Consider the following 24006-nt stretch of genomic DNA (forward strand, 5'->3'; position numbering starts at 1 on the left):
TGGTTCACTATGCCTTCCCCTTCCAGAGCTTTATATGTTCTAGTATCAGTGTTACAGAAGGAAGAGTGGTTTTGTGTCACTGGATATTCTGAGTCAGAAAACAAGTGAAAGGAAACTAATACTGAATCACATCTGTGGTAGAATGATACCTCGTGGCCTTGTGTACTTTGTACTTCATCTGGTGACTAGCATGATAGACTGGTGTCCTATATGCACATCCACAGCAATGGCAAACCCCCTGGTTTTATGAGGATACAGTATAGTAAGAAGCAGAGGTCAGCAGCCTTTGAGGAAAGCTGACCAAAGTGTTTGTGTGCTGTTTTTTACATGTTTACAAATGCGGGAACAGCCAGAAGGTGCTGCTGCATGGACACAAAGTATTACTGAATGCTTTATTAGCCATGCCTTTCATCTGTACTAGATACTTGTAACTTCTGGAAAACTTTGATTCAGTGGGAGCAGCTCCCCTCTGGTGCTTTTCCTAGGAGTTGGTGGCTTGCAGTCCTCACCCAAACTCTTTATGGGCCCGAGTTACTGGTGCTTGTGTGATGAGTTGCTGAATCTTGTACTAAAAAACTCGCTGTATCCCAACTTTTGTCAGGGTGCTGAAGGAAAGCGTTTTTCTGGATGCTTTTAGCCTCATTCAGTGTTTTTCAGGAATTGTCCATTCTATATTGTGTTCACTTAAAGTAAAATAAAAGGTAGTAAAGGTTGTGCTACTACCTCTTGGCAATAATGTTTGGTCACTGAGCGGGTATTTCTGCTTCCTATTTGTTCCATCAGTTTTGAAACAGCCTCTCAATTTGATTTCCTTTTAAAAGCATTTTGCTGTTTGCTTGTTATTTTATGTTCTCAGCTGGATTGTATCTGAATCTGGGACCAGACTGAATTTCAGTTGTGTTCTTAAGTTTTTGACTTCAGGACAGGGAAGTAAAGTTGTGCTTGAAAAATAACATGTATCACAAAGCTTTCTTGTGGGATGCTTGGCATCAGTCAAACTGACTTTAGCCTTGATGAAGTTAAGCAGAAGCTGTTGGTCCATATTCTTAAACATTTAGGTGGCAAAACCTGGGTTTTTTCCTCAAATGTTTATATGCTTACTGTCTTTGTGGTTGTGGTGCTCATGATTCCTAGAGAGCTGTAAGTTTCCAACAGTGTATACAATGTAGTAAGAGAGCGGAGGCTTCCTTACTTGTATTCTTGCAAAAGTGATGTTGTTTAAAACAGTGTTTTAATAAATACACATAATGTAGCCTTTAATTTCATTGAAGGAAAGTTCACCATAGGAGGAATAGAAGACAGTGTATTGCTCTAATGTTTATTATGAAGGGTTTGTAACTCTTCCTATAAAGAGTACTGAACCTGTAAATGAAAACAATATTATTTGAGTCAGGACAACATTTTCAAATAGTACAGTTTAAATACGTTAATTGAGCACAGAACTAGAAGGTTTGTGATCATTCATTGCTTGTATGGAAAAATCGACTGCAATTGCCTGCTTAAACAGAAACATCTAAATTATTATATTAAAAACAAAAAGGCCTTTCCAAATAGTTGGTAGCCCAGACCAAAAATTTGTCAAAACCTAAAACTTATCCACACTATTGGCTAAAGAATCACTCTTGAACTAAGCGAAACAGAGCCTAAATTCATTCCTTTGTGTTGATGATGTAGTTACGGAACAGATTATTACAACCTCTTGAATTAAATCACTGCCTCAGATTCTTTGAATTTGTTTCAGTTGTTTGTATTGCTGTTACCTTGCCTGCCCTTCAAATGGGATGCATTCAAACCTGAAATTCAGATTAAAACAACCCCAAACTTTTTAATTTTAAATTTTATGTCTTGGTAAATAAATTTCTGCTGTTACTAGAGGACTGATGCTATGAAGGCTTTTGTTCTAAATAAAGATTCATTGTGAATTTTATGGGGATACTAATTTTTATGTACCTCTAGTTAGGTGAATAAAATACATTAAAAGCAGATCTTGTTTACCCTTTCCCCTTTGCATACCTGAACAACTTCAGTCACTAAGTCTGAGCAAACAAAATGACTAAGTGTTTTCACTTTTTGCGTTAAAAAGCTCAAGTTACAGAAATGTACTACTGATTTTGAGTGCATTGGAATGTATGTATTTTGCTATGCTCTATGTTCTGCAATCTGATTTCCTTCCTATATATATATACAAACCGTAAGCTAAGCAATTTTATTCACTGAAATCAGTTCTTAATCCTGAAGAGTCTGTGGCTCAGGTTTCACAGATCAGCTTTTAGTGCCTTTTTAATTTTTTTTTTAATTCTGTGTTTGCCAAGTAAAAATACTTCTATTTATTGAATGGTAATGGTTGCCAAAGCATATTTAAAATAAAACCCCCACCAAGTTAGAGCTTTTCTTTTTTTAAAGATGTGTTTGCATTTTGGTCAAAATGTAAGATACAGGGTTTTAAAGCAAAAGTTTACTTGCAAAAAAAGTTTACTTGCAAAAGAAACATGCATTTCTTGGCAGTTCTTTGCAGAAGCGAAGATACAGGGTCAGGCTTTTTGCAGAGCAGAGTTACCTGATCACATACAGTGAATATCCATGGCTTTTGATAACCTGAATGTCTCTGAGGATACTAAGTGGTGAAGGGTCCAGATGTGTAAAACTGGCTCCTTGAAGGTGTGGATATTCAAGATAAGAGAGAGGAGAGAAACTTGCTTCTGCATATTCCAAGCTGTAGCTGGGCAAAAGATTGTTGGTCTTCAGAATTTCTGAGCCATCCCCCTGGGAACTGCTGAGGTAGGAATTAACACCACAGTTTCAGGCCCTGGAGTCCTGGTGCCTACAGGCAGAGGGCTGTTTGCTGTGTGCCATCTGTGGGGGCATGAGTGAATTTCATTTACAGGGAAAGATTTCTGTCTTAACTTCCTTCCTATTAATCTAGCTGATCCAGCCCATTTGTAATTTGAATTGTCCTGTAGAGGTTGGTTCCTAATCCTGGGACATTTAAGATCTAGAAAATTTTTCTAGTGCCTGTAATTATGGTAGAAATCTATTTGAGCACGTACTGCATATATGTAGGAGAGGCTAATGGGGCTTCCCCAACTTCTATGACTATTACGCATTCTTTTTAAAGAACTGAACTGTATTCTTTATGCTTTAAAAACCCTAAACTCACTGTTTCCGTGGTGGTTGAAATTTCCTGGACTGAAGAATGGCATGCTGATTACAAAGAACTTGTTACTGATTTCAGTGGTGCTTGTGAAGAATTCTGCTACTGAAACATAAAGCATGCATACCTGTATTAGCTTGTCTCAGGAAAAATGTGAAAGGTCTGTCTGCTTTGAAAATAGGTGTTCGAGATCTTTTTAGTAATACCATTACTGTAATGCAACAAAGAAAACATTAGTAAAATGTGCCCATTTTTTCCCCGTCTTCTGTACTGTGCCCTCAAGCTTTGATGTTTAGTACCTTGAGTTTTGAGTTGCTCCTCTGCTTTAAGAATAAAACAACAATTTTATCCAACAGTGAAATCAGTCTTGATGAGTGAACAACTGAAGTGTTGTGAGACTACGTGCAGGTGATTTGTGTGTATTTCATTGCTCAAGTGGGTCTGTCTGGATTTCAAAGGTAATGTAATTTTTGTTGTTATCACAGCCCTATCTGCTGAAGTCACACCATGCTATCCCTGTTTGCTATTTCTAGCTATGCTGTTCTGGTAAAAAAGATAAAAAGGCACAATGTAATCGCTTTTCTAAATGGGAGACAAAGAACAGAGAACTATCTACGTTGTCCTGGAATTTCTTTGTCGGAGATCTCATCAAAACCTAAGTATCCTTGATCTCAATTTATGACTGTCTGTCCCCCCTCTGGTTGTGGGTTAATTAGATTAAATAGAGTCCTTAAGAATTATGACAGCTCAGCTATCGCTAAAATACATCTTGTTTAAATAAATTCTGCCTTGAAGCTATATAGTATTAACAACACATTGTCAAAAAACCCCACAGCAACTAAACCCTCCAGATTTGGATTATTTTTTAATGAGCAGTTAAAACAATGGAATTCACTTGAAAAGTCAAGTAACTCAGTAAAACTAGTTTGAGTGGCAATATTTCAGTACTCCTTAAAAAAATTGCCACTTTAGTCACATGGTGGCTTGAAAGCTAGAGCCAGATCTCTTAAAGCAAACAATAAACATAATGATATCTTTTAAAATCAGCTGCTTAGCTTGATCTGACTGGAGTTAGGGGGAGTTTGGGCATTTGTTTCAATGAGGTAAAGGTCTGATGTCTGATTACTATCACTCTTTAGTTGTTGGTATGTAATTGAAGCCATCTAAAATTTTTATTTTGTATGGGAATTAGCAGAAAAATTCCCAAAAATGCTAATACCTCAATAGAGAAGAAAATGGTCCTAAAATTTAAAAACGTACAGCTCTGCAGAAAGATTAACTTAGTTACATCAAATTTTCACTGTACACCCACATATGTACAGCATGTGTCTTATTTAAAGTTGTTGCTGGAGGAGTACTACACCAAATCAGGTGTGCTCAGGTTTCCTTTGGCATTGTGGTGGTGGGATGTCTGGAGTGAGGGGAGGTACACCTGGCAGAGCAGCCCAACATCGTGGGCACCGCAGTGAGATGCACAGAAGTGTTCTCCTTACATGCCCCTTGGATTTCTTCCTGGAAGCAAGGAGGGGAAGGGGGAGATATGAGAGACACCCAGATCTTGACCTGATCTGCAGTCAAGGACCAGCAGCATTTGCAACGTGCATGTGGAGCACGTCTACAGCTGGCACAGCCCAGAGAAGCAGAAAGGCGAGATGTGGGTAATGATCACCCTTCTGTGCTATGTTTGAGCAGCTTGAGGACATGTTCAGCCTCTCAAGAGAAGCAACCAAGCGGCAGTAATGCCTATGAAATCCATGCAGGGTTCTAGGGTTGCTGTTGCCTTTCACACCGATTTGTAGCATCTCTGGAGCATCTGAGGCTTCCAAAAGGGAAATAAAAAAAGCAGGGCCCACCTTTGATAAGGTTCAAGTGACAGAAAAATGGGGATTGCGTGACTCAATAATTTTAGTCCCCCTGTTTTATGTAAATTGTGATTGAGGATTTCTATTGGCATGTCATGCAGTTAGTTTATGAAGGTCATTTATTGACTTTCTAGTCCACAGCTGAGATTTTACTCTGAATCTCCCCACTCAGCCAGCCCCAGCTGCTTGTGGAGAAACGATGTTGGCAGAAGCCCCTGCACACAGAGGTCACGCTTTGAGGTATGTAAGAAACAAGCCTGTCTTCGTCTTCATGAAGACAAAACTTTCCCATAATTACCTTTAATACTATCAAAGAGATCATCTTCAAAAAACAACCACTGTAGCATTTCAGGAGCTATAGATAGTTTAGTAATTCTCTTTTCATTCTTTGCTTTTATGATCTGAGCAACCAGACTTATCCAACAGAAAAATAAGTGGCTTATTTTCTCAAACTGGATTTTCCATGGGCTGGCAGAGCTGGTTTTCACTTGAGCCTTTACATGTTAGTCTGAGATAAAAAGATTCATCAGGTTCTTATAAACAAATAGAAAGGTAAAGTGAAACTGTGTTAAATATAAACATTTAAATTTAGGTTAGGCATGCATTTAAACACTACCATGCTTTTTTTTTTTTTTAAATAAAAGGCTGGTGGTAGTTTCTGTAGTGATAAACTCCAGAAGTGAGAAATAAAGTCTGTATATTTGATTTACCTGTAGCTCCTGATGCCTTCGTACCATCTTCTGTTATTTCAATCTCTGCTTTGTGAATAGCTTCTGAAATATAAAGACTGTCTTGCTCTTCAAAAAAACCAGAAATTAATATTAATAGTTATTTTCTGAATTTCACTGTGAGCGCCTTTTTAATTTTTTTAATCCAGAATGCTTTTACTTTTTTCTGAGAATCTAAGGATCACATAACTGTTAGATGTTTCAGAGGGGCAACTAATTAAATGGCTGAAACTGAACTGCCCTGCAGGTTGGCTAGGCCAAAGAATTCCAGTCCCTTGGCATTTAGCTGGAGCAGCAGTAATTGCATCATCACCTGATGTTGCTAGACAAATAGCAGTGTATGCCTGGCCTCTACTCTACTCCATTTAAAAAAAATGAATCTAAATTTTCTAAAATATTATTCTTAAGCTAGCACTGCTACAAAATACTTAATTCTTAGAAAGGATATAATTTTAGACTGTGTAGCATTCCAGGAATTTGCTTCAATAATATGGAGTACATGCTTTGCACCTTTCTACATGTGAACTGATGCTGAAAACAATACATGTCACGTTATTAGCTTTTCTTCTGTCAAATTCATTCCATTGGTATCCTCAGCACATCACGTTCAGAAAGGCAGCACAGTATAAACCTGCCTTTTAGTTGCTCTTTCTGTATCTGGCTTCCACGTTAGAAGATCCTCAGTTCTAGTTCTGACGCAAATACCGATTTTTTTCATACCTGTGCCTGATATGAATGAGCATAGACAGCCTGAACACCTAAGCTGTCTTAATGTTATGGGCTTTTTAGCTCAGCGTGTAGCTGAGATAGTATGACTACTTTGTTCTTGTAACAGCATGTTCTTATATACAGGGAACTTGGAGAATAAGCTAAAACACTCGTGTGCCTTGAACTTACTTGCCTAAACATTTCCTCTGTCACAGAGCATAGCTTGCTTGGTGGCCCAAATGCCTCTTGACTTTCATGTGAGACTGTTTTCAGGCAAGCAGTGAAATTCTTAAAGGATGACTACTGTGAATGCAAAGTCGAGGTATTTTTCTGCGTAAGGGCATTTCTGCTATTGGCTACTCATTCAGATTTTCTTTCTAGTCTGAGGGAGGGGAAACAACACAATTTTGACTGCAAATGTATCAGTGTAAACCTGGAAGAGCTGTGAGGTGTCTTTATAGTTTTGCTAATGGTGCCCACTACAATCTGGCCCATTTCCACTGATGTCCAACGGTGGGATTTGGGGTCAGGCTACAGAAGAGCATCTCTTTGACACAATGCGGGAACATCTTTAGAGTGAGATAATGCATGAGAAAGGGAAAATTGGGTTACTTTAGGGAAGACAGCATGCCGCCTCTCTGTACTGTTGCCAGAGGGAAGCAGGTCCCTGGAGAGTGCGCGTATGAATGCACACATCTGACTGGTCCCGACTACAGAGGGAACCTTAAGTCACCAATTTTAATATCCTCTTTGCCCTCAGTTCTACCCACATTTACCTATTTTTTCATTTTTATGACTGTTTTCCCACTATACGAACAACTGAGTGCTGAATGAGAATTGCTACCTGGAGAAGTTTCCAGGCTGTAGTGGAAAGCAAGGCTACATGGTGAGAGTAGAAACTAAGATGGGACAATGTATGAATTGAGGAACCATTGGAAGGGAAATTGTAGAAAAAAATTCTCTTCAGGAAGAAATGATGGGACTGTGACATAAAATGGAGCTTGGAAAGAATTTCAGCAAGACACTAAGAAGTGTTACAAGTCTCCTCCTTCCCGGCTGACTGCGGAGGGCAGAAATCAGCAAGACTGAGAGTTTTTTTCTTTCTTGTCTGAATCTGGGAATAGAATCTGACATATAGGTGAAAACAAGGAAATACTGAAAGAGCATTTTATCTGTTTCTATCTGAATTTTGTCCAGTCAAAAATCTGGGATGGAAACAAGACACAGCTAGGGAGAGGCAGAATTTTTTAAATTAGATATATCTAACATACTTTGGAGGGGAAAAAAATAGAAGCTTTCAGGCATAAGGAAGCTATTCCAGGTTTAAAATGGAGTAACACATTTGTTTGCTAAATGTGATTGGAGAATAAATATTCTGAAGATTATGGCTTCTGCTTCATATGGAGGAGGAACTGAAAACTTGCCTGTTCTTTTTCCAACTGTATCTATTGGTTAAATAGAAGATAAACCTTCCTTATAAACTCTGCTTCATGTAACTTAGACTGTCATAGCTTTAACCCTACTACTATGACACAACGGAGTAGTATAAGAGTAGAACTCGGAAGGGCCTCAACATATCCTTTAATCCATAACTGCCACAGGCAGGGTCAAATACTTCTACAAGCCTTACCCTGTATGACAAAAGCCACAAAGTTGCCTACATAGGAAAGAAGCTGCTAAATGATAATGTTTATGGTGGAGTTCATTTTCTCAGAGTGTTTATCTTGTTTAAAAAGATGTTAAATTTATAAAATACATCCTTATGCACTTTATCAGTATATCAACAATTGTTTGCAACAAAGCAACAGGCTTTAACAAAAGAGTGGGCAGTAACAAATTATTTTAATGTGCATTTCTGCAGTTTGAGATATATATTGCAATAGAACTACGCTGTATTCAATTTTAAAAGCAGAATCAAAAAAACCCTGAGTAACGTGCCTTCTGAGGTTCATTCCAGGAAAGCAACTTTTCTGTAAAAGCAGATTTGTCTGAATTGGAGGAATTTCATTTTATTCAATTACATGCACAAGAATTGCATGTACTCTGCATCTCTCTGGGCAACTTCCACTCTGACTCTTTGCGATGAGTAGAAATTACTTAAGTTTAAATAATTTGTATTGCTGGAAGTAGTCAAAAGAAAATAGATAATTTTGAGGGTTTTTTATTTATTTAATATTAAATAAGATTAAAAATTTTCCAGAGAACAGAATAATTTCAAACTTCCAAAATAGCGACAGGTTACAATCATACCACTAGTATTTTAGCAAAGAAAAAGTATAATTTAGTCCCCTGGTCACTGGATTAACAAGACAATGTAGCATGGGCATATGTCAATATTGTTTGTGGTGTCAGGAGCTGGAATTACAGACTTGTTAGGCCAGCATCCCTAACTGTTAAATGACTTTTAAAAACACAAATATGAATGCAAGTTGTACTAAAGCATCCCAGGTTTCTGAATAAATATCCATTTCCCAGGCCTACACTGACTTCATGATTTTAATCTTAAAGAAAGGAGGGTGGAAAAAGCAAGACCAAAACTAACCCTGTCCCTTTCAGATTCCTTTTTCCTATAAAACAGCAGTTCAAAATACAATTGCCAATAATAAATTAGAACAGTTGGGTGTGAATTGTGTTTTAGAGTTTCACAGAGGAAGAAGTGTGATCAATGCAGAAGATCCATCTCTATCGAATCCTTCACTTGTAAGAGTCTACAACTATTGGGTTAGTGATCATTTTTCTGTCAGTCAAGCCTCTTACCTGAAATGCCTTTAAAATTAGCAGTGATGGGATCAAATGCATCTCTAATTCCCAAGGCAGAAAAAACTGTCTTAAGGTCAAAAAGGCTTTGAATACTGAACCTGAAATAAGACAGATTTTATTTAAATGCAGGATTTGTAGTCTCACAGAGCTAAAAAGTGGAACAGATGCAATTTATTTCAAGCCTTTGCATTTCAGCCATCTATTTCTGTATGAGCACAATATGTTCCATCTGATTAAGTGTACTTTGCAGAAAAGCAACTTCTCTTCATGTGAAGACCTTAACAGAAGGAATCCCTTGCCTCCATCTATTGCAATCAGACTGCCTCTCAGTCTTCTTGACACATGAACTCTGTGTTTCCCCAATTGTCCTCTTTTTAACAATCTTTTTGGCTGTAACAAAGGGCCTCTTGAAATATTTGCCAAAGATTAGCTTGGAGAAAAAGATTATGAATGTACAAATTGTTTTTTCAGTGCTTCGTTAACACAAGGAATGTGTTGTAAGAGATGTGTAATGAAGCCCTTCTGTGCTGATCCATACAATGGGTACAGCTGCAAAAGGCCCTTCTGCACCTAATTCCTCCTGCTGTGCAATTTTATTTGAATAGATGATAGAAAACACCTCCAGGACAAGTGCATTTGCTAGCAATGGCAAATGACTAATGTGGAAAATGGATGGCTGAAACTTGCTTTGTGCACAGAAAGATGGGTATGACTGCTGGGGGACCCAAGTTCTTTGTAGAGTACTTTTGTAGTATGCTAGCAAGTTGTAAAAATAAGCTATTGTGTTTTAATTTTTTTAAAGGTTATATTTTTATCCTTTCTTAAGCAAAGAGGAAAAATTGAGTGTGGGAAAAGGCCAGAAACTTTTCTGTTTTAGATCCTTCAAGAATTGTTATACCCCAAATAAATTTTAAGTAAAAGCTGTAGGATCAACAGAAATACTTGTGTTTTTAAAATACTACGGAGCATACCAGAAAGTTTTGGTGTTCTCAGCTCACCTCTTCATGACTTAAGAAACGGTTAGAGCTTTTCTGATCATGTGATGAATAAAAGAAACAAAAGCATCTCATTTGGATTTTGCCTCACATATTGCTCATGTCAGCACTATCACACAGAATTCTGGCAACTGAAGTAGTGAAGCCATCTTGGAGTTCTAAGATTGCTTACCTAGGCAGAAAAATGTCCATCTTCATTCTCTTTAAGCTGTTGGCCCAGAGGGTTATGGTTTTGGCAGAAAGGTGAGACTCAATCTGGGACAAAGATGTTCTTTTGTGGCTGGGAAGCACTAGGAACATGCTGAGTTTCTCCCCCAGGTAGGGTAACTCAACCACGCTGAAAGCCTCTAGAGCTGCAGTCTGGAACTGGCCTGTGGGTGGGCAGATGCAGATCTGATTTCATCATTCAAGTGGGGAAAAAAGCCCCAAACGCACAACCCAACCCTGGGTCAGCAGGTGGTTCAAAACAGCAGGGATGGGATATAAGGGGTTGTCTCTAACACATGGGCTCTTGCAGCCAGCTCGGGTTATTAACTTGCAGCAGCGGCTCCTCCGAACAGAACTGATTGTGTGATTATAAATTCCTCGTCAGAAAAATGCTTGTAATAGTACCTGAAGTACTGTCTCAGCAGAGCAGGGATATTTTATTGCTTTCTCATATAGCTGTAGTCCTTGCTCAGAGTTTAAAAACATTATTGAGGTAACGACAGTAGCTTTATGGCAACTGTTCCTCTAATGCGTGTTTTTGGAATAAACTTACAGTTTTCTAATATCTCTCATTAAAAATTTGCTGCTGATAGAAATTACAAAACCAAAATTGAGTGTCCTATTTAATTAACTGAAGTGTACTTTGCCTCATGTTTCCATCTTCACTACCTTTAAAAATCAGTTTAAACTTTGTTTAAAGAAACAAAGTTACATTAAACAATATATTAGTTAGGTTTATGCTTATTTAAGCACCAAATTCCTTATTTTTTTAAAATCTAGGCACAAAGACTTAGCAAAATCAGATGAAAGTTAGAAAAACTAGTCCCAAAAGTACAAGCTGGTAGGCTTCCAAACTCATAATTAGGTTTGCAATGGTTTGTAATAGCCATTTAAAAGTACCCTTTTAGTTCCATATTTCAAAGAAAAATTAATCCAGGCATTTCTAATGCACTCTGTTATACAGTAGAACAGATTCAATTTTTATAATTTTACTTTTTTTTTTTTTTTTTTTTTAACTGTTAATCCAATAAATAGCATTTCAGGAACACTCAGCAATAGCTAGCAGGCCAGGAGTTAAATACAAGTTGCAAGCCAACGACTTGGTGCCTTTGCTGCAGGCCATCCAAACACTGAATCTGCTCCTTCATCCAGCTGTGGTAGTTGTATCTTCAAGGGTTAGATACTCTTTTTGAGTCAAGGGTTATAAACAACAGAATATAGGTAGCTTATGTTCATAATATCTAAATATTTGCCAATAAATATATAGTAATAGGGTGTCTCAACTGTGTAGTCCACAACATTCATTAGTTTTGCAGATATGGACTATATAGGATTCATTAAGTGTTGATTATTCTGCTAGATTCAATTTTAGGCTCTTAGATTAGCCCTCCCACCATGCAATGTGGAGAGGGAATTATGCTGTTAAAAACACCTTCCAGCTTGTGGACCATTTGCTGGGATAAGACCTTCTGGTTTATAATGGGCAAGCAGGCAAGATGGACTGGTCGTGAATGGTTTAATTTAGGGGCACGCTGATATTTTGAAGTCAGCACATTCTGCACAAAGGTTATACAGGCCTTATTTGTTAATTAGAAAAAAATAATCAAATTTGAGATTATTGACTCATAACATTTAGTGTTACTTACTTGAACTGAATTTGAGCATCCCATAAGGATTATATATATGCTAAATCAGTATTCAAGTATAGTTAACAAATTGCTTGGAAAAATGAATATGTAAAATAGCTGCAGTGTTTAAAAGGCATGTGTAAACAGTAATGTTGACATTTTCTTAGAGCAGTGTTAATTGTCCCCAGGCTGATTTGTTCTCTGTAGTGATATTAAAAAGATAACAAATGTTGTAAATGTTGCAATTGATAGCAGGCCACAGCTACTCTTTCTCACTCTGTGTGTTGTATCCCGATGGGAGACAGCTGCTATCATTTAATAATGAAGGAAAGTTATCTCATGCCTCTGTTTTGTTGTACTGAACCGATATTTTATATTGATTTATAACTGATTTGTTAGAAGCGTTTCTAGCATTTCTAGTGACAAAAACTGAGTTGGTCCTATCGAATCTGACAATCATCAATCTTTAAATGGTCTTTTTAATTTCAACTTTCTTCATAAGTCTCTAGCTGTGGAGAACTCACACATTTCAGACTGGATGAGAAGGTAACCCCAGTATTTTGGCTAACTTTATTTTTCTGGGCAAATACTTAATGCTTCAGCTGCCTACTTAAGGATGATAGGGTGGAGTTCTTGTGTTTAGCCAAGTGGTCAGACAAGCACAACTAACTTGATTTCATCAAGTTTGCAAGGGATCAGGAGCAAAAACATATGGTCAGTCAATGCAACTCAGCTGCTAAATTTCTGGTCACTGGTTTTTACCTGAGAACTTCACTTGTAGAAGCACTGGCACCCCCTTTCCTTCCTGCCTTCCATCATGTTAGACCTCTCATTTCTTTATCTCATCCTACTAAAAGAGAAAGTTCAGAGAAAAGTTCTGTTCCTGAACTAACAGGTGTATGTTAGTCCCAAGAAACCTGTTTGTTTGCCTGAATAGCTTGCGGAGCAAGGAAAGGTGAAGCTATCCCAGACACCAGGAGTAGCAAAGCCCCCGCAGTGAGCTGGCGGTACAAAATCACCTAGGGCTGAAAGATCACGGGTTGATGTAGTGATTTATGTTGCTCAACAATGAGGTTGATGAGGTGTTGGGTTTTGGAAAGGGAAACTGCACTCCTTAGTAAAGTCAATTAACTTATAAAAGATTGAAGTGTAAGGAGGATGGGAGGGCTCCAAGTGAGAGGTGTGAATGCACTTAGGAGCTGGCAGTCCCAGCAGGAGGAAGAAGCGTGGCAGACACACCATGGATGTCCTGGAAGAGGAAACATCACAAAGAAAGATGTAAAGACAAACTTGCAAAAAGCAGGAAAATGTAATTCCTTAGCCAGGTGAATTATGGTTCAGATATAAAAAGGCATAGAAATAACAAGCTGCCAACTGCCTGCTTGATGTGACCTGCACAGAAAAGGAAAAAGTTTTAGCCATATAAACAAGAGAAAGACAAAAACTGGTGCTGCTGAACACTGTGAATTAAATTTTTTTTTAGATTCATCCCAATTATTTTCTGGAACTGCTGGGAAAGAAAGAATCTGATGATATAGCAAAGAATAATGGTGAGCTTCCTAATGGAAATGAGGAAAGAACACGAGGTATTACAACACCAGAGACAGAAACAGAGTTTACACCGCTTGAAAGAGACAAATAGTAACATGGGGATCTGGATGATCACCACACCAGAACATGAAAAGAACTTGGATGTGGAATTGCAAATGGGTCAGCAAAGATTTTTAATGGACTGTGGATTCAGTTGTTTCCCATGACTGGAAAACAGTAGTACATTTATAAGAAAAAGAAAGTAATCTGGGAAATTTTAGGTCTTTGCTTGAGAGAACATACTCTGGAGAAAAGAATAATCAAGCCACAGAGAGAAATAGGAAGCGAGATAAACTGCAATATCAGATAGACCCTAACAAACAAATCTCTAAGCTTTTTTTACTTAATAGCTAATTCGATAAAAAGGGATAGATCCAACAATCTAGTTTTAAGTAAAATGTTAAGCATAGCTTTACTGTGGCATTATTTACAGGTAGAAGCATTGGCAATTAAAGTGAGAAATTGAAGGCAGCAAGCAGCCGCTTGAAGGCAAAACTACAATGAGCCAAGTTAGAAGAGGGGCTCCCAGATTGAAAAGAGGTTTCCAGGGGCTTTCCAAAGCATGGCCAACACTCAAAGCTTCCATCAAAGAAAGTCGAGCAGTGAGGTTACCGTGATGACTGGAGTGGTGGAAACTGACAGTTCAAAAAGTCATGTCCCTGTGGAGATTTCCTTCCCCTTGGTTTACCTGGGACTCATCAGCTGGAAAAAAATGGAGAAAGAAAAAAGGCCCAGGTGGATTCAACCTTGGGCAACTACCCTGAGCTGATTCTGCAGTGCACTACACAAGGTGTTTTTAGCAAGTCATAGAAATGCGAAGAGCATTTTATTGAACAGGTATATGGCCTCATCAGAAGCCTTATGTACGTTCCTGGTCATTTATTTTCAAGAAAGATTAATTTGAATTGGAAAAGTGTAGGAAAGGACTAATAGAGTTTTGGAGTATGTTTTTTAAATAGTTTAGAAGAGCCTGGTGTCTTCAGCTTAGTTAAGAGGAAACTGAGAGGCAGCTTGGTAAATCGCCAGTACCGACTGTATTGTGAGTAAATATCAGAGCTGAAGAGAAACTATTTACTTAAAGGATAAAGCTGGTGTGATGCTAAGAGATATAAATCGGTCTCAAAAAAAATTAGCCTTGGAATTAGGAAGGTTTTTACCCAAGTGCAGTTCTGAAATTTAGGGTAGAAGGGAAAGGAGCTTTTTATATTTTTGAAAGAGCTAATTGGCAGAATTTGAGGTGGAAAAAAATTAAGCCTGCAGCAGGAGTCCTTCTGTCAGCAACCCACATACTCCAAGCCTTTGAAAGGAACATACACTGTGTTCATATGTTATACAAATAAAAGTTTAACCTGTATTTATAATTTTAAGCCCATGCTGAGACCATCCACTGATTTGATATAAAGGCCATTAAAAAATTCTCTCTCCTTTGTTTCAGAATTTGGCCCCGAAGATTTGCAGTTTTACCCTAAAGCCTTGGAGACAGGCTGTGACCACAGGCAGGAGGGATGGGTGCGCAGTGCTGGTGTGACCAGTCATACTATCCTCTATCTGGTGTTTATGCACTCAAGAGCCAAAGAGTGATTAGGCTGAGGACCAAGAAATTTCTCACCCATCTCACAAATCAAATCGGTAGGGGCTTGATATAGTTTCTTTTCTTAACTGCCCCTCTGTCACGAGGTCAGATGTGTTTCTTACAGCCCTCCCTTCCTAGGCAGCTTTATTTAACAAGCTCCATGTGATTGCAATGGACTTTGTATGCTGTGGTACCCGCAGTCTCTCCTGTTCCCTTCTCCTGGCGTGTTATTTTGGTGCCTTTCGGTTGTTTGCTACAGCTGACAAGTTCATTATGGAGTGCTGGGCAGTGTTGGTCTTTTGGGGATGGGGCATGGACAGTAGACATTTTAGGAATCGTTTTGAACCCAGGTTCTGTTTCGTGATTGCCTGGGATTATATGGAGTCAATTCGGTCACTCAGGTGGTCTCTTCATGTGATGGGATTCCTTCCGAGACTTCTCTAAGCTGGCAAAGCAACATATCTTAGTGTGGTATCTGTGGAAAGTAAATAAATGAAACTGTTCCATGTTCTACAACAGAGCAAATCTGGATCAAGGACAGTTACCGTAGTTAACTTCAGCTGTGTGATGCATTGTGGGCACTTTCAGGGTTGAGCCCTCTGCTGTGGTGAAAGGCAACATCTGGGTATCCAAAAAAGAAAACTTCTTTTGCCACGTGCTTTTGAAGTACATGGTGCTCACCAAGGCGACCTGGCTAAGCGGTGACCCAACGTTCTCCAACAGCATGCCAAGCACATCCCCATCTGCATGGAAAAAGAGGCAGGGAGGAGGACACACGCCACTCTACTTGCCCAGGCCTAAAGGCCAGGTCTGTGTGAGTAAATAAAGCAAATCACAACCACTCTCCATCCCTAAGGGCAAGAGGCACAAAAGGCACTGTTAAGCTGTCTGCCTTTCCCTCCCCACCTGTACGTGGACCTCGTCGGGGTTGCCTGTTGGTCCATGCTCTCTCCAGAACTGAGCTCGAGTTGGTGAATGTTGAAGGCCCAAGCTGTGCCAGGACTACGCTACTCACTGAACCGCATGGATGACAGCAGTCCAGTTCTTGGCACCATGCCCTGGCTCCAAGTGGTTTTCTAGATTAAATTTGCCTACACATATCTTGGAGCGGTTCATTGTTAGCACCAGAAATCCCACATGAAATGGATTCACTATTACAGACCACTTTATGAAGTAACTAAGTCAACTAGCTCATATCCCAATTCTCCCCATCTCCTGATTACTTGGCAGTTCAGCTGACCCTGCTTTGGGTACCTTGAAGATTTTTGAAAATGTGACCCATTTTTAATTCATCGATACGCGTGTGAGCCCTGCAATATGAACTCCCATTTCAGTATCTGCTTCTAGGACGATATTTTTCTAACATGAAACTGGATCACTTATTGCAGTTCATATGAGAAGGACAGAAATCTTTTTTTTCAGTAGTATCTTTAATGTGTGTCTTTAACATCACCTCACATGTTGATGGCCAATTTAACACTCATGTAACTTAAACTGGTGGAGCAAATCAGGGACTGGTTTGCTCTGCTGCTTCTAAGGACTTGCTGTTTCAATTTTTTTTTTTTTTTCATGAACACAGAATTTAATTTCGTTACTTTTCTTGCTTGTGTGGAAAGTAAATTCTTTTTACTTCCCATTTTGACTTTTTAAACTCAGAGTCTGACTGCTGAGATTATGGCCCTGTGTATTCCCCACAGCAGCATGAAAGCATTCGATGCAGAAAACTAAGTCCCTGGGGAACTTGGCTGCTCCTCATTAAAACTGAAAATGCTGCAAAAGATTGCTATTTTAAAAATTAGAGGAACAAGGCCAAGCGGTTGCCAGCTTGACACTGCAAACTCACACTCACAGATTCAGACCTATTCCAGCTCGCTCTTCATGTTAGAAATGAGCATCAGCACAAGAACTTGATTTCCTGGCTCGCAACCTTGGTTTGTACAACACAGAGTGGGGCAAAAAAAATTATGTTTGGTGAAATGCAATTTTTCTCATTGCTCTTATTTTACATTCTATTCATGTGCAATCATTCTCATGGGTTGTTATGTTACCTCCAAGGTTACCGGTGATCCATTCCTGTATTTGGGCTGCGGTTCTGTTGGGGTCGGTGAAGTTGGTTTGCTGCAGGCTGCTGTTTGCCCAGCGTGCAGCATGTGCAGTGAAGTGGGGCAAAAGCTGCACGCTGGCGTCCACAAAGAAGGAACATGCCAGCTGAACCACGGTGCCTTGGCTGGAGTCGGACACTCCTTCGTACACTGCGTGCAAGAAATCCTGCACACTTTGATCTGCCAGGCAAGAGGGAGAAACTGCAATTACCGTGTGGAGGCTAAGGATAGCACCGGGCTCTGCAGCTCTCAACTCCAGTGCTAACACTGGTGTCCTCTGAAAGTTAAAGCGCTATAAGAGCTGAAGCACTCTTGACTTTATGGGGTATTACTGTCAAGCACTACTCTCAAGGACCGGTGATGCTCTGGGCATAGGAAAGTACTCTTCATATTGCTGTAGAAATCACTAGCACAGATATGTCAAGGGGCTGGTGTCACATCAGGTTCACACCTCTGTGCAAACACAGCTCTTACATTATTTTTTCTTGGGCACTCTCTGAGTTCCCGGTAGTGAGGTTGGACTTGATCTTAAAGGTCTTTCCAACCTAAATGATTCTATGATTCTATGACTGGCTGAGCTGCATATGCCACAGTACCGCTGTCTCCTCCTGCCATTATCAATGCCACCCATTCCAGGAAAGGCTTCTTCCTGACTGCCCCAGGCCTGTCTCTTCTACCCTTGGCCTTTATGTGGTGTTTTGTTTCTTGAAAGGATGGTGCCCCAAACTGGCCCAATATTGCAGATCAGCTCTGGCAATGCTAAATAGAGCTGATAGTTACTTCATGTGTGTTACAAGCAACTCTTTATACAAGCCACAGCAGTGTCTCCTTTTTTTTGAAGTAGGATTTTATTTCCCATTCAATATTCCTTGTTTTAATTCCTAAGAGCCCTCAGATCCTTTCCTAAAAACACTATTCTTTGGCTCATTGTTCCTCGATTTGAACAGCTGATTATTCCTTCTAAATGTAGAATTACGTACCTGCCCTTATTAAATTGTGTCCTATTCATTTCAAGCATTTCTCTGATCTTCCAGGATCCTTTTAAATTCTGTTCTGGTCTTCCAAAATGCTTACACCAATTACAAGCTCAATACCATTCAAAAATTCAGTATTGTATTCTCTAGCTTGTTGTCTACTAATGAAAATTGTTGAATAGTGCCCTGGTCTCTTGCTCCTGGGGAGCTCGTGGTAGGTCAATGGTGGTGGCTTCTGTGACGGATGCAGGGATGAGATGTGGGCCCAACAGGAACAGAAGTACTGCAAACATAGAGGATCTCGTGATTTTAAAATCACAAAGTTTTTAGTAGGCTCCCCTGAGGTGTGATTTAGCAGCCATTTCTGGCTGTTGTTATGTCGCACACTATAATGGTTTGTGATGGCGTGGTTCAGGCTGAGGTGACCTCCTGAGGCCTGGGACTTGCACCATGTCTGAACAGTGCTGATGGGCACTGGGTCAAATCTCAAACTTCCTGTGTTCACAGTTCGGCCCCTTTCCCATATCCCTTGTTGTGCTTTGAAGGAGGCTTGCCTATGCCTAGCCATTAAAAGTCTTATTGAGATTGTTACTTGCCTTTGAGACATTTTCAGCTGGTTCCTCCTTTTATAAGTAAATTTTCAATAAGGACTAAGAAAAGTCTGGAGCACTGCTGTTCTTCAACAAGATATCAGTGTCTCTTGGCTCTGCAGGACCACCAGGACCTTTCTGGTTTCCCTGCTAAGTGTCCCTATTTCTGTGTGAAATCTCAGCAGCTCACTGTTGTATACAAATTGCTGGCCACCATCTCCAAGGGAGGGTTGAATATCGTGCCCTTTCCTTCTCTGGGCTGCTGAATTTGGCACAGGTATTCCTCTGCCTTGGCCTGAAACCCTGGGATGCCCCAGGCAGCTCACAGGTATCTGGCTCCCCATGGCCGTGGCTGGGCTCACCGTTGTGGGCTGGCTAGAAATCTTTGTTTTGACTCAAAGGAAACCTTGGATAAAGGGAAGAACCCCCCAGTTTCTACAGACAGCTGTGGGTGTAGGCAGCGCTGGAGAGAAGAGAGGGTGGGCTGCCACCTGGGACATGGGCGATTTGGGGCGGCTAACTGGGTAAGACCATCCTGCCTGCACTGACCTGTCCCAGGCTGAGTGTCAGGTCAAGGGCAGGATACTGGTGAGCCTCCAGCTGCCAGCCAGGCCATCAGGAGACTTTTACTGCATCAGTTCAGATTCTTGATGGAGTAAAGGGAGAGTTTCACATCTACCGATTTTGACCACCTGAGAATCCAGGGCGTTTTCTGACCTAATAGCGCTCCTTCAATAACCTGCAGTAAGACTAATAACCTATGGCAAGTTTGGTATTAAAATTTAGATCTATTACTTTCTAAGGTATGAAATATTGAACTCCCAGAACAGATGTCAAGAAAACTCATGCGGTCTGAAGTGTAAAGTGCTTTTCTTGTGTGTTTTGCATTAGTGTGGGAGCGTTTGGCAAGCTCTCTGGAGGATGTGAGAAATCAAAGATGTAAATTGGAAGCAGATGTTAATGTAAGGTGTGGTACCCTGAGCCTATAACTTCAGTCATCTCAAAGTGCTTAGCTAACCAAAGTCCTGAATTTGTACTTGGAGAGCAGTTCGAATTTACTTTAAAATACTCTACTGTTGATAAAACAGCAAGGAGAAAGCATTTTAAAGCACGTAATTTTGTCTGTGCTGTCTAGAGAGACATCCCTTTATACATTGTTTTTCTTAGTACTAGAATAAAGGTGAATAAATCTTCCAAACATTAAAAGAAGATTACAAGTGCAGGTTCTCTGTGAATAGTGAATGAACCATCAATGTTTTCATTGTTTTCAGCCTTCTAAGGTTTTAACCACATCCTTTTTTAAGACAGACCAACAGAAATATTAATGCAAACATCTAATGGAAAAAAGGAATTTTATCATATATGCATACATATGTGATTTGGTTTTACTTGTCTAATAGGAAATTTGATCTAAGTATTTGATTTATTTATTTGATTTAAACCATTTGAGGAAGTGGTTTCCTTCTCCACCACTGGAAATGCACTGTTGTAACCTATAGCAGTAGATCCCATCCTACTTTATTTTCACATTCATGCATTAATATTACTGAAAGTCAAAGCTCACGTGGCTTGTGCCACAGACAACTGAAATGCAGATAAAATGTCTGCTTAATATGATGCACCACGTGAGAAGTAAGGCAGTGCAAAATAGCTACCAGGTCCTTAACAACCTCTGCGCTTGGCTATGTTTTGTGTGGAGATCTGTGCCTGAATGTCACTGTGCAATACTGTTCTTAAGGTTGGTTCTTAATAACTGAGCCCCTAATGACCAGAAGCGTCAAACAAAGTATAATCCTTGTATGAATTAATGTTGTTTAAAATTACCCTACTGGATTTACAGGAACAGGAGCCTTGTAGGCAAGACTTCATTGTATCAGCTGCTTATAATATAGATGCACTGTCCTTGTGCCAGTACCTGCAGCTGTATCTGTATGTATCAGCCAGAGTGAGCCCTTACTGCTGTGATGGTTCTGAATATCAATGCTACAGAGAATGGTAATGGTGACGAAGGCAGGTTACAGCACAGGATGATTAAATTGCTGTAGTGTTTTATTTTTAGTGTTCATCCACTGAAAGTAAATTTTATGCTGAGAAATAGCGGTGTCATCTCTATACAAAAGTCTTGTATGTAAGCTGCAAACTTTGAAGATGAGGCAGGCATCTGCTTTTCATAAACATTGTGCCCATAGTGTAAAATAGTTTTTGACGTGTGATGTGAGATGGTAGGATAATCCAGAGCTAAAATGAAAACAGCATCCTTAGATTCAGCTGACTTAATGCTGGATTTTAAGACATCTGCCTTTTCCATATCCCTTCCAGATTCCCATTGAGTTTTATTTTAGCCTGCTTTCAGGGAAAGATGCAATTGCACCATCCATCTGTCAATGTATATCTCTGCCAGCCTGCTTCTAATAACTTTGCATCTTTTTGGCCAGTTGTAAAAACATTAGAAAAAGATGCAAAGTCTTAAAGATAATTCTATTTCTATAGGCCTCGTAAAATTTTTCCTCTGCCTGGCACCTCCTTGCAGAGGACACAGGGGAGGCCAGGACACAATGAACCTCTGGGAAACCAGGAGCAATTCTGCTGTTTGTGGAAGTAGCTTTTCTAGATGTAGTTGTATTTCAGTGCAGTAAAAGCATAAGCACTGATCCAGAAAAAAGAGGAACAATAACAACATGTGTATCAACTGCTCCCTTGAGTTTCCTTTGTCCAGCTGATACCTGGCTATCGAAGATGGAGAAAACACTCCTAAACTACATCTTACAAGTGAGACAGAAGTTTAGTATGATGTGTGCAATTGCTGCCTCCTTAGTAAATCTGTGAATTTAGTGCAAAATGTAAGACGAGAAGTATTTTCTTTAAGCAGTACATTACCGTGAATGTTGTATCCTAGGGCATCCTGCAGTTCCATAAAAGTATTTCCTTGAGCTCCAAACTGCAGCAGCTCCAAGGAGACAGCCACGCTTGCTGGAGAGACTACCACATTGGTTCTGTTCTCTGCTTCGGACACATGCCGGTAGAGATTGATGGCAAATTCAGTCTTCAGCTCTTTCAGCTCATCATAGGAGATGCAGTTTCCTTTGGTTAAGCAGCAAGCAAACAGGATCAGTGCAGGGAAGGAAATGGGCAACATGAAGGCACACTGGGAACACTCCACCAGCTGATCACACCTGCGATTAATAATACAGAGATATTTAGAAAAGCAACAGGCTGAGCTGACAGAGGAACTTCCTCTTCCCATCAGTTTAAGGTATCACTTGCAATAGTAATGATCACTGTTAAAATACTTGTCCAGGTCTACCCAGTAGCTATTGTCATTTAAAAAAAAAAAGATGTAGGGACATGCTGATGACTCTGTTGACTAACAAGGGCTGAGTTTTCCAAATGCTGTACCATATAGGATGATTGGCCATTACAATGCATGGAGCCATAGAGCCCCTTGGTTAAAAAGTTAGCTCCCCGCATGCATGCTGGGACACCTTAGTGCAGTCTCCATGCTGCTGAGCACCCACAGCCCCCTTCTGTCCCCAGCAGAAAGGGGGTCACATCCGTCACTCTCAGAAGGAAGGCCACCCCTCATGAAGTGCAGGTGTCTAACTGGAGGCTCCGGGCTGGGCTTTAGATCCAAATTTGCAAAAGGCTGGCTTCAAATTTCCCCCCAGATATTCCTTCTATGAAATTTATCCCAGCGAAAAAAGGTTGTATTTGCAAAAGGCACCAGTTTCTTGCAGCACAAAATCACTGCTGCGGATTTTTATGGGAAATCAAGCATTGGTCAACGTTATATTAAGAGACACTTAGATTCATATTTAAAGGTATAATGCTAAAATGACATTTCCTTACAGAATTTCGCCTTTTGAACATTGTATGCAAGTATATTTAAAAAAAATACTGCACCTTCTTTCACTGCAGGATTTCCTACAAATCTTTCTCCATGCCCTTTGCTCTAGAGAGCACCTCTAATGCCTCTTATTTACTCACAGTTAGCTCTGTTAAATTGTCTTGCCTTTCTGTGTCCTTCTGGGTGTCTGAATGGAAGCTGCCTATGTACGTCTCGTCTCCTTCTTTAATAGGTAGTGGAGTAAAGACTAAGTCATGAGACTGCGTTTAAAGGGATAGTCAGTGATCAGAGTCTCTGTCGGCGATGTCTGTACCACTCTGTCCAAATTCCTGTAGGCTACAAGCTCTATGGAGAGCCAGGCAAAGCAGCATGCCACTGACCAGCAAATCCAAGGCAAAGAACAAAAAGGTACACATGGAGATACAGTCAGCAACTTCCTTGCAAGCCCTGCTTGAGACTCATGAGACTTGTGACCTGCTGGTACCGAGCAAGGCATCTCCTATCTCTCTTCCCACCCCTCCTCCTTCTGTTATATGAATTCCATTGATTCCTCTGCCACAAAGGGGAAGAGAAAGAGCTCTCTGTGTACCAGGCACACAGCTACTTTTTCCCCCCACTTTGAAACCTTATTCAGAAATCCCATGTAATTAAAGTGTCTTTATTTGCCTTTTTTTTTTTTTTAATGCCATCCCAAATAGCAAGGTTTTCATTCACTCTTTAGTTTCCAGTAGGAAAGAAAAAATAAAGTGGTGCACTTAAAGGAGATCAGATGGGGAAGAGATCACTTTGAGTGAGCCAGAGGCAGAAGAGCTGTGGTTGTGACCGCTTTAAAAGCTGTTGCAGCCGTTCATGGCTTTCTCCGTGTGACAGGATCAAACCCTGCCCATCGTATTCACCTGTTTAAGCCTCGCCAGCTTCACAATGGCAAACAAGGTTTTGGCTTCAAAGTGAGTGTAAAACTGCAGCTTATTGGTCTTCATAGAGTCTCACATTATATATAAACTTAGTTATTTTACAGCATACATTCCTGTTGCAACTGGGAAAGAAGACAGAGGGGAAAAAAAGGTCACTATGATCAAGCAGTAGTGTTTAGGTGCTGCTGTTTCCTCCCATGCAGGGAAGGAGCAGCCACACAATGGAATTAGGGCCCAGAAGAGAATGAGGCAACGGGCCTCCCTTCGTCTGCACTTGTGCTGTTCCTCATGTTCTGCTGTTTTGAGAAGACGACAGACACTGATACTGGGTCTCCCTTTCAGGATCCTGGGGTTCCTGCTAGGACAGGTAGATGAAAGGT

General features: G+C 40.1%; 1 protein-coding gene across 1 annotated transcript; it reads right to left on the reverse strand.

Moving 5' to 3' along the window:
• Positions 1–52: 52 nt before the first annotated feature.
• SERPINE3 (serpin family E member 3) lies at positions 53–23692 on the reverse strand. The gene is made up of 10 exons (XM_040583435.1): positions 23609–23692; positions 22878–22972; positions 21746–22041; positions 17251–17484; positions 15748–15945; positions 10377–10575; positions 9207–9307; positions 5724–5810; positions 3279–3362; positions 53–1362 (listed from the first exon to the last, which is right to left on the reverse strand). Exons 1-10 carry the CDS (start codon positions 23690–23692, stop codon positions 1322–1324), a joined length of 1419 nt encoding a protein of 472 aa, XP_040439369.1. The 3' UTR covers positions 53–1321.
• Positions 23693–24006: the final 314 nt, after the last annotated feature.

This window comes from Falco naumanni, chromosome 2, assembly GCF_017639655.2.
Source record: "Falco naumanni isolate bFalNau1 chromosome 2, bFalNau1.pat, whole genome shotgun sequence".
Lineage (NCBI taxonomy): Eukaryota > Metazoa > Chordata > Aves > Falconiformes > Falconidae > Falco > Falco naumanni.

Coding starts and splice junctions, on each gene's coding strand:
- SERPINE3 (XM_040583435.1), bottom strand. CDS start 23,692: ATGAAGACCAATAAGCTGCAGTTTTACACTCACTTTGAAGCCAAAACC. Junction 10,576..15,747: donor CACAGCTGAAGTTAACTACG/GTAACTGTCCTT, acceptor GCCCACCCACAG/GCCAGTTCCAGACTGCAGCT. Junction 3,363..5,723: donor GAAGGCATCAGGAGCTACAG/GTAAATCAAATA, acceptor GTTGCATTACAG/TAATGGTATTACTAAAAAGA.